At 44.2% G+C, this 10751-nt stretch overlaps 1 protein-coding gene across 1 annotated transcript in view; it reads right to left on the minus strand.

Annotated features, from left to right (window-relative positions):
* Positions 1-10751, minus strand: part of gareml (GRB2 associated, regulator of MAPK1-like) — a 56572-nt gene that overhangs the window by 13666 nt on the left and 32155 nt on the right. Inside the window, 1 exon segment of the mRNA XM_070439687.1 lies at positions 1206-1845. Within this exon segment, the coding sequence (XP_070295788.1) occupies positions 1206-1845 (640 nt within the window).

Genomic DNA, 10751 nt, shown 5'->3' on the forward strand with positions numbered 1-10751 from the left:
ATACCTAGAGAGCACCTCTCCTATTCTATACCATAGAGAGATACCTAGAGAGCACCTCTCCTATCTATACCATAGAATACCTAGAGAACACCTCTCCTATCTATACCATAGAGATACCTAGAGAGCACCTCTCCTATCTATACCCATAGAGATACCTAGAGAGGCACCCCTCCTATCTATACCATAGAGATACACTAGAGAGCACCTCTCCTACTGATACCTCATAGAACACCTCTCCTATCTATACCATAGAGATCCATAGAGCCCATTCTCTCCTCTCCTGCTACTCTTCCCCGGGTCCTCTAGTGGTACAAGAGAAAGTAGTGCACTATGTTTTCTGTCAACAACCTGGTTAAATAATGGTTAAAAACAACTCTGAGCGGCAGGTCTTATAATATCGGTATTTTTTTCCCAAAAATGTTTCTCAGTTTTATTTTCCTGGTTTACATTTTTTTGTTTTTCACTCTCAAATCTTAAATGTTTATAGAAAACACGATGGTGTGAGTCTTTTTCAATGCTTAATCACATTAAATTCCTTATTTTTTATGTTGGAAGAAACATAAAAAGGTTTTTGTGTAATTCCCTTTAATTGTGCATCTAGCAAGTGGGAATGTGCTGTCTAACGTGCCGGTCTAGTGATGTTCTGTAATGCTGCTGCTCATTTCATTGGCAACGTTTGCAAATAATAGATACAAATGATGTACTTCTGCCAGGTGAGCCACTTGCAGTTAAAATTTCAAGATGCACTATGCAAAACAAATCCTAAGAACGGACCTATAATACTATCCTTAATCTCTATGGTATAGATAGGAGAGGTGCTCTCTAGGTATCTCTATGATATAGATAGGCGAGGGTATCATGGTATAGATAGGAGAGGTGCTCTCTAGGTATCTCTATGGCATAGATAGGAGAGGTGCTCTCTAGATATCTCTATGGTATAGATAGGCGAGGGTATCATGGTATAGATAGGAGAGGTGCTCTCTAGGTATCTGTATGGTATAGATAGGAAAGGTGCTCTCCAGGTATTTCTATGATATAGATAGGCGAGGGAATCTCTATGGTATAGATAGGAGAGGTGCTCTCTAGGTATCTGTATGATATAGATAGGCGAGGGAATCTCTATGGTATAGATATACCAGAGAGAGCACCTCACCTTTTCTAGTATAGACGGAGAGGTGCTCTCTAGGTATCTCTATGGGAGAGACTCACTGCGTCTGATTTTGGAGGTACAGGGGGCGGGGTTGATACTCTTGTCACCATGGCGAGGCGGGCGGTCCCCAGCATTCCATCCAAAGAGGAAGAGGAATGGACGGAGATGCGGTGTGGCTCTGCCTTCCCCAGGCCCTCTGCAGTCTGATTGGTCCACAGTTCCTCGTAGGGGATCTCTTCACTGGTCTGCAGCTCAGCCTCTGTCCAGTTGGGAGAGAGGTACTCTGTCCCCTCCCCTAGAGAGTCTCTGCAGCGCAGCGATTGGCTGACGTTGTCTGTAATTCCGCCCCCAGCGAACACACACACAGACAGCAGCTGAGAGTCCTGCGCTGACACACACACACCTCCCCTCCGCGGGCTCACACACACACCATCCTCGCTCACACACACTCTCTCCTCGCTGAGTTCTGGACGCGTCTCACGGACGGCTCGGCTGTACCCATCAGGGTCGAAGCTGGCATGTTGCCGTAGCAACAGGCTGTCTGTAGTTGCCGAGGGCGTTGCCACAGAGAAGCGCGGCATGCAGCGTAGCAACAGGAAGTGGGAGGGAACCAGTTGTATTGGCCGTAGGACGAGACACAACACCACCGTCTTACTGACAATGTTCAACAGCTTGTAGCGATGCCCCTCTCTCACCTGGAGTCAGACAGAGTTACACAGTTAGTCACCTACAGTACAGAACAGAGTTAGTCACCTACAGTACAGAATACAGAGTTACACAGTTAGTCACCTACAGTACAGAACACAGAGATTACACAAGACTAAGGTAAGCAGTACACATTGTACACTAGTAACATAATACAGTTATCACCTACAGTACAGAATACAGATGTTACACAGTTAGTCACCTACAGTACAGAAATACAGTTAGTCACCTACAGTACAGAACAGAAGTCACACAGTTAGTCACCTACAGTACAGAACACAGTTAGTTCACCTACAGTACAGAATACAGAGTCACTACAGTAGTCCACCTACAGTTACAGAACACAGTTAGTCACCTACAGTTACAGATACACAGTTAGTCACCTACAGTAACAGAATACAGTTAGTCACCTACAGTACAGAATACAGTTAGTCACCTACAGTACAGAATACAGTTAGTCACCTACAGTACAGAACACAGTAGTTACAAGCTTAGTCATCTACCAGTACAGAATACAGAGTTTACACAGTTAGTCACCTACAGTACAGAATACAGTTAGTCACTACAGTACAGATACAGTAGCACGATAGACAGAGTACAGTTAGTCACCTACAGTACAGAATACAGTTAGTCACCTACAGTACAGAACACAGTTAAGTCACCTACAGTACAGAATACAGTTAGTCACCTACAGTACAGAATACAGAGTTACACAGTTAGTCACCTACAGTACAGAACACAGTTAGTCACGCTACAGTACAGAATACAGTTACACCCTACAGTACAGAATACAGTTAGTCACCTACAGTACAGAATACAGTTAGTCACCTACAGTACAGAATACAGATTAGTCACCTACAGTACAGAACACAGAGTTACACCAGTTAGTCATCTACAGTACAGAATACAGAGTTACACAGTTAGTCACCTACAGTACAGAAACACAGTTAGTCACCTACAGTACATAATACAGTTAGTCACCTACAGTACAAATACAGTTAGTACCTACAGTACAGAATACAGAGTTACACAGTTAGTCACCACAGTACAGAACACAGAGTTACACAGTTAGTCACCTACAGTACAGAATACAGAGTTACACAGTTAGTCACCTAAGTACGAACACAGTTAGTCACCTACAGTACAGAATACAGTTAGTCACCTACAGTACAGAATACAGTTAGTCACCGTACAGTACAGAATACAGTTAGTCACCTACAGTACAGAACACAGAGTTACACAGTTAGTCACCTACAGTACAGAATACAGAGTTACACAGTTAGTCCCTACAGTACAGAACACAGTTAGTCACCTACAGTACAGAATACAGAGTTACACAGTTAGTCACCTACAGTACAGAATACAGTTAGTCACCTACAGTACAGAACACAGAGTTACACAGTTAGTCACCTACAGTACAAATACAGTTAGTCACCTACAGTACAGAACACAGAGTTACACAGTAGTCACCTAAGTACATAATACAGTTAGTCACTACAGTACAGAACACAGAGTTACACAGTTTAGTCACCTACAGTACAGAACACAGTTAGTCACCTACAGTACAGAATACAGAGTTACACAGTTGTCACCTACAGTACAGAACACAGTTAGTCACCTACAGTACAGAATACAGTTAGTCACCTACAGTACAGAATACAGTTAGTCACCTACAGTACAGAATACAGTTAGTCACCTACAGTACAGAATAACAGAGTTACAACAGTTAGTCACCTACAGTACAGAATACAGTTAGTCACCTACAGTACAGAACACAGAGTTACACAGTTAGCACCTACAGTACAAGAATACAGTTAGTCACCTACAGTACAGAACACAGAGTTACACAGTTAGTCACCTACAGTACATAATTACAGTTAGTCACCTACAGTACAGAACACAGAGTTACACAGTTAGTCACCTACAGTACATAACACATTAGTCACCTACAGTACAGAACAGAGTTACACAGTTAGTCACCTACAGTACAGAACACAGTTAGTCACCTACAGTACAGAATACAGAGTTACACAGTTAGTCACCTTACAGTTACAGAACACAGTTAGTCACCTACAGTACAGAATACAGTTAGTCACCTACAGTACAGAATACAGAGTTACAGCAGTTAGTCATCTACAGTAACAGAACACAGTTAGTCACCTTACAGTACAGAATACGTTAGGTCACTCTACAGTACAGAATACAGGTTAGTCACCTACAGTACAGATACAGTTAGTCACCTACAGTACAGAATACAGTTAGTCACCTACAGTACAGAAACAGAGTTACACAGTTAGTCACTACAGTACAGAAACAGTAGTTTACACAGTTAGGTCACCTACAGTACAGAAACAGTTAGTCACCTACAGTACAGAATACAGTTAGTCACCTACAGTACATAAATACAGTTAGTCACTACAGTACAGAATAACAGAGTTACACAGTAGTCACCGTACAGTACAGAATACAGTTTAGTCACCTACAGTACATAATACAGTTAGTCACCTACAGTACAGAACACAGTTATCACCTACAGTACAGAATACAGTTAGTCACCTACCAGTTTATACAGTAATTACAGTTAGTCACCTACAGTACAGAATAACAGAGTTACACAGTTAGTCACCTACAGTACAGAACACAGTTAGTCACCTACAGTACAGAATACAGAGTTACACAGTTAGTCACCTACAGTACAGAATACAGTGTTCACCTACAGTAAGATACAGAGTACACAGTTAGTCACCTACAGTACAGATACAGTTAGTCACCTTTACAGTACATAATTACAGTTAGTCACCTACAGTACAGAATACAGAGTTTACACAAGTAGTCACCCTACAGTACAGAAACAGAGTTACACAGTTAGTCACCTACAGTACAGAACACAGTTAGTCACCTACAGTTACAGACACAGAGTACACAGTTAGTCACTACAGTACAGATACAGTTAGTCACCTACAGTACAAAACAGTTAGTCACCTACAGTACAGAATACAGAGTTACACAGTTAGTCACCTACAGTTACAGAAAATCACAGTTAGCTCAGCCTACAGTACTACAGAACACAGAGTTACACAGTTAGTCCACCTACAGTACAGAACACAGTTAGTCACCTACCAGTACCATAAATTTTTACCAAGGAGGTCAACCACAGTTTACAGAACCACCCAAAGGTTAGTCCCACCCCTACCCCAGTCGAACAGAATTACAAGGGGAGGTTTACACAGTTAAGTAACCTTTTACAAAAGGTACAGAAAACCACAAAGGAGGGTGAAACAAACAGTTAAGGGTTCACGCTTACCAGCTAACTTAAATTTCAAGTTTTAAACCAAGCGATTAGTTCCACCTTTTTTACAGAACAGAACACAGTTTAGTCACCTACAGTACATAATACAGTTAGTCACCTTACAGTACAGAACACAGAGTTACCACAGTTAGCACCTACAGGTACAGAAGCACAAGTTGCACAGTTAAGTCACCTAACAGTACAGAATACAGAGTTACACAGTTAGTCACCTACAAGTAAACATTTAAGTACCAAGGGAAAGGTTTACCCACCACCAGTTTTAGTTTTCCCCACCTTTTTTAACAAGTTTTACCATAAATACAGAGTTTTTTACAAACCAGTTTATTCAACCTACAAGTACAAAGGAAACACGTTAGGGTCCAACCTTACCCAGACATAAAATACCAAGGTTTAGTTCCCCCAAACCCTTGTACAAAGTGAACAGGAAAGTACAGGTTAGGGGTCACCTACCAAAGTTAAAACCAATAATTTTAACCCTTTTAAGTTCACCTTACAGTACAAGAACACAGTAGTCCAACCTACAGTACAGAATACCAGAATTTTGTTTGACCCCCCACAAAGGTTTAAGTTTCAAAAACCTAACAGTTACATAAATACCCAGTTAAAGTTTCAAACCTACAGTACAGAATACAGTTAGTCACCTACAGTACATAATACAGTTAGTCACCTACAGTACAGAACACAGTTAGTCACCTACAGTACAGAATACAGAGTTACACAGTTATTCACCTACAGTACAGAACACAGTTAGTCACCTACAGTACAGAACATGTTATCATCGGCCACGCTCTCCATAACATTCACAAGGCCACAGGACCAGACAGATTACCAGGACTCATACTCAGAGCATGCACTGGCCAGCTGACATTTTCAACCTGTCCCTGACCCAGTCTGTAATACCAACATGTTTCAAGCAGACCACCATAGTCCCTGTGCCCAAGAACGCCAAGGTAACCTGCCAAAATGACTACAGACATGTAGCACTCACGTCTGTAGCCATGAAGTGCTTTGAAAGGCTGGTCATGGCTCACATCAACACCATTATCCCAGACACCCTGGACCCACTACAATTTGCATACCGCCCAAACAGATCCACAGATGATGCATTCTCTATAGCACTCCACACTGCCCTTTCCCACCTGGACAAAAGGAACACCTATGTGAGAATGCTATTCATTGACWACAGCTCAGCGTTCAACACCATAGTGCCCTCAAAGCTCATCACTAAGCTAAGGACCCTGGGACTAAACACCTCCCTCTGCAACTGGATCCTGGACTTCCTGATGGGCCGCACCCAGGTGGTGAGGGTAGGTAACAACACATCCGCCACGCTGATCCTCAACACTGGGGCCCCTCAGGGGTGCGTGCTCAGTCCCCTCCTGTACTCCCAGTTCACCCATGACTGCACGGCCAGGCACGACTCCAACACCATCATTAAGTTTGCAGACAACACAAGTGGTAGACTTGATCACCGACAACGATGAGACAGCCTATAGGGAGGAGGGTCAGAGACCTGGCCGTGTGGTGCCAGGACAACAACTTCTCCCTCAACGTAACCAAGACTAAAGAGATGATTGTGGACTACAAAAAACGGAGGACCGAACACGCCAACATTCAATCAACGGGATTGTAGTGGAACGGGTTGAGAGTTCCTTGGCGTCCACACATCACTAAGGATCTATCATGGTCCAAACTAGTCTTGGGCAGTATACTGTATACCAGGGTATTCGGAAATAGCCACAGGATGGTTTTTCAATAACGTCAATACCGTTTAAACTATTTCTTTGACGTTTTTTTTAAACATTTAAATATTTGAGGCTACTTTTTAAGTAAATACCTGCAGTCAAATTGTGCAATAAGTTAGGAGTTGAAGAAGACMATTTTTGAGAATCTTGGCTGGCTGCATCACCGCTTGGTATGGTAACTGCTTGTCCTCCGACTGCAAGGCACTACAGAGGGTAGTGCGTACGGCCCAGTACATCACTGGGACCAAGCTCCCTGCCATCCAGGACCTCTATAACACACTGTGTCAGACGAAGGCCCTAAAAATTGTAAAAGACTCCAGCCACCTAAGTCATAGACTGTTCTCTCTGCTACCGCATGGCAAGCGGTACCGGAGCACCAAGTCTGGAACCAACAGGAGCCTGAACAGCTTCAGAGAGAGACGATCAGTAACTGCTTCCGGGGTTTATTATGGATCCCATTAGTTCAGTCAAGGCAGCAGCTACTCTTCCGGGGTTATTATGGATCACCATTAGTGTCCTGTCAAGGCAGCAGCTACTTCTTCCTGGGGTTTATTATGGATCCCCATTAGTTCCAGTCAAGAGCAGCAGCTACTCTTCCTGGGGTTTATTATGGATCCCCTTAGTTCACTGCCAAGGCAGCAGCTACTCTTCCTGGGGTTTATTATGGATCACCATTAGTTCCTGCCAAGGCAGCAGCTACTCTTCCTGGGGTCCAGCAAAATTTAGGCAGGTATGCATTTTAAAACATTACAATAGATTCACAACAGATTTCACAACACACTAAGTGTGTGTCCTCAGGCCTCTACTACCACATATCTATACACTAAATCCGTGGTGTATAGTACATGTGTGTGTATGCATGTGTCTATGCCTGTGTTTGTGTTGCTTCACAGTCCCTGCTGTTCCATAAGATGTGTTTGCATCAGTTACCTGATGTGGAATAGAGTTCCATGTAGCATGGCTCTATGTAGTACAGTGCACCTCCCATAGTCTGTTCTGGACTTGGGACTATGAAGAGACCTCTGGTCGATGTCTTGTGGAGTATACATGGGTGTCTGAGCTGTGGGCCAGTAGTTCAAACAGACAGCTCGGTGCTTTCAACATGTCAATACCTCTCATAAATACAAGTAGTGATGAAGTCAATCTCTCCTCCACTTTGAGCCATGAGAGACAAATGCATATTATTAATATTAGCTCTCTGTGTACATCAAGTGCCAGCCGTGCAGCCCTGTTCTGAACCAGTTGTAAAGTCCTTTTTTGTGGCACCTGACCACACGACTGAAACAGTAGTCCAGGTGTGACAAACGAGGCCTGTAGACCTGCCTTGTTGATAGTGTTGTTAAGAAGGTAGAAACTGAGGCCTGTAGGACCTGCCTTGTTGATAGTGTTGTTAAGAAGGTAGAAACTAGTGCCTGTAGAACCTGCCTTGTTGATAGTGCTGTTAAGAAGCAGAAACTAGGGCCTGTAGGACCTGCCTTGTTGATAGTGTTGTTAGAAGTAGAAACTAGGGCCTGTAGGACCTGCCTTGTTGATAGTGTTGTTAAGAAGGTAGAAACTAGGGCCTGTAGGACCTGCCTTGTTGATACTGTTAAGGTAGACAGCATCGCTTTATTATAGACAGACTTCTCCGCATCTTACCTACTACTGCATCAATATGTTTTGACCAGGACAGTTTACAATCCAGGGTTAATCCAAGCAGTTTAGTCATCTCAACTTGCTCAATTTCCACATTATTTATTACATGATTTAGTTGAGGTTAGTGAATGATTTGTCCCAAATACAATGCTTTTAGTTGTTGAAATATTGAACTAAATGAACCATGTTTCTCCCTGTCTGTGTGCAGGTCGTTTCCGTCTGATAGATGAAGACCGAGACGTAGGGACCCCATCCAGTATTTCTCCTCGGTGGAGGAAGTGGCCGGAACGTTCCTGACCGCGTCTTCGCCATGGAAACTATCAGCTTCACTGTCAAGGTCAGGGGTTAGCTGAAGGTGTCAGCCAGCTCTACGCTGTCTATTTCAGCTATACATCACAGACCTTGTCTCTGCTTGTGTTTTAGGTTCTGTCAGGGGAGTTCAGTGAGGACAGTGAGTCGTACAGTGTGGTGTTGCAGCCTGGTGATGAGCTGTCACTCACGGGAAAGGCAGAGTTTTCTCACAGCCACGCCCACCACGGAGAAGACTGGACTGAGCGCTCGCTCCTGAGACGCCTGGGAGACCCCCCGCAGTAAGACCCACACCACACACACCACACCCTGAGCTCTCTCTGTTTCACACACCACACCACACACACCACAAACCTGAGCTCTCTCTCTCTTTCTCTCTGTTTCAGGTAAAACCCATGTCTGGTGTGTATGAACCATCGGACCAATCAGAGCATCTCTCTGCCCTTTGCCTGCCGGAGGCGGTTCTGCACGCGCTCCCTCTGGAGCAGGAATGCTGGGAGCTGACCACACGAGGTGCGCAGCATCATCGAAAGGGTCGACTTCCTGTTAATGTTACCGTGCCGACCAGACCACCACGGAACCCTACGACGCCACGTGGTGAGACATAAAATCAAATGTTATTTGTCTCTTTGGAAACAACAGGTGGAGACTAACAGTGGAATGCTTATTTACGTGCCGTCCCAACAATGCAGAGAGAAAAGTAATAACACGTAACGATATCTTGGCTACATGGGGAACCAGTAGAGCGTATGTGAAGAGGCAATGCAGATGGTCCTGTAACTATTCAGCAGTCTGATGGGTTTGGGGTAGGAAGCTGTTCAGGCTCCTGTAAACTATTGCAGTCTGATGGTTTGGGGTAGGAAGCTGTTCAGGCTCCTGTAAACTATTCAGCAGTCTGATGGTTTGGGGTAGGAAGCTGTTCAGGCTCCTGTAAACTATTCAGCAGTCTGATGGTTTGGGTGTAGGAAGCTGTTCAGGCTCCTGTAAACTATCAGCAGTCTGATGGTTTGGGGTAGGAAGCTGTTCAGGCTCCTGTAAACTATTCAGCAGTCTGATGGTTGGGGTAGGAAGCTGTTCAGGCTCCTGTAAACTATTCAGCAGTCTGATGGTTTGGGGTAGGAAGCTGTTCAGGCTCCTGTAAACTATTCAGCAGTCTGATGGTTTGGGTAGGAAGCTGTTCAGGCTCCTGTAAACTATTGACAGTCTGATGGTTTGGGGTAGGAAGCTGTTCAGGCTCCTGTAAACTATTCAGCAGTCTGATGGTTTGGGTAGGAAGCTGTTCAGGCTCCTGTAAACTATTCAGCAGTCTGATGGTTTGAGGTAGGAAGCTGTTCAGGCCTCCTGTAAACTATTCAGCAGTCTGATGGTTTTGAGGTAGGGGAAGCTGTTCAGGCTCCTGTAAACTATTCAGCAGTCTGATGGTTTGAGGTAGGAAAGCTGTTCAGGCTCCTGTAAACTATTCAGCAGTCTGATGGTTTGAGGTAGGAAGCTGTTCAGCCTCCTGTAAACTATTCAGCAGTCTGATGGTTTGAGGTAGGAAGCTGTTCATGGCTCCTGTAAACTATTAGCAGTCTGATGGTTTGGGGTAGGAAGCTGTTCAGGCTCCTGTAAACTATTCAGCAGTCTGATGGTTTGGGTAGGAAGCTGTTCAGGCTCCTGTAACTATTCAGCAGTCTGATGGTTTGGGGTAGGAAGCTGTTCAGGCTCCTGTAAACTATTCAGCAGTCTGATGGTTTGGGTAGGAAGCTGTTCAGGCTCCTGTAAACTATTCAGCAGTCTGATGGTTTGGGGTAGGAAGCTGTTCAGGCTCCTGTAACTATCAGCAGTCTGATGTTTGGGGTAGGAAGCTGTTCAGGCTCCTGTAAAACTATTGATCAGTCTGATGGTTTGGGGGTAG

The sequence above is a fragment of the Salvelinus sp. IW2-2015 genome, unplaced genomic scaffold (genome assembly GCF_002910315.2).
Source record: "Salvelinus sp. IW2-2015 unplaced genomic scaffold, ASM291031v2 Un_scaffold1850, whole genome shotgun sequence".
Taxonomy (NCBI): domain Eukaryota; kingdom Metazoa; phylum Chordata; class Actinopteri; order Salmoniformes; family Salmonidae; genus Salvelinus; species Salvelinus sp. IW2-2015.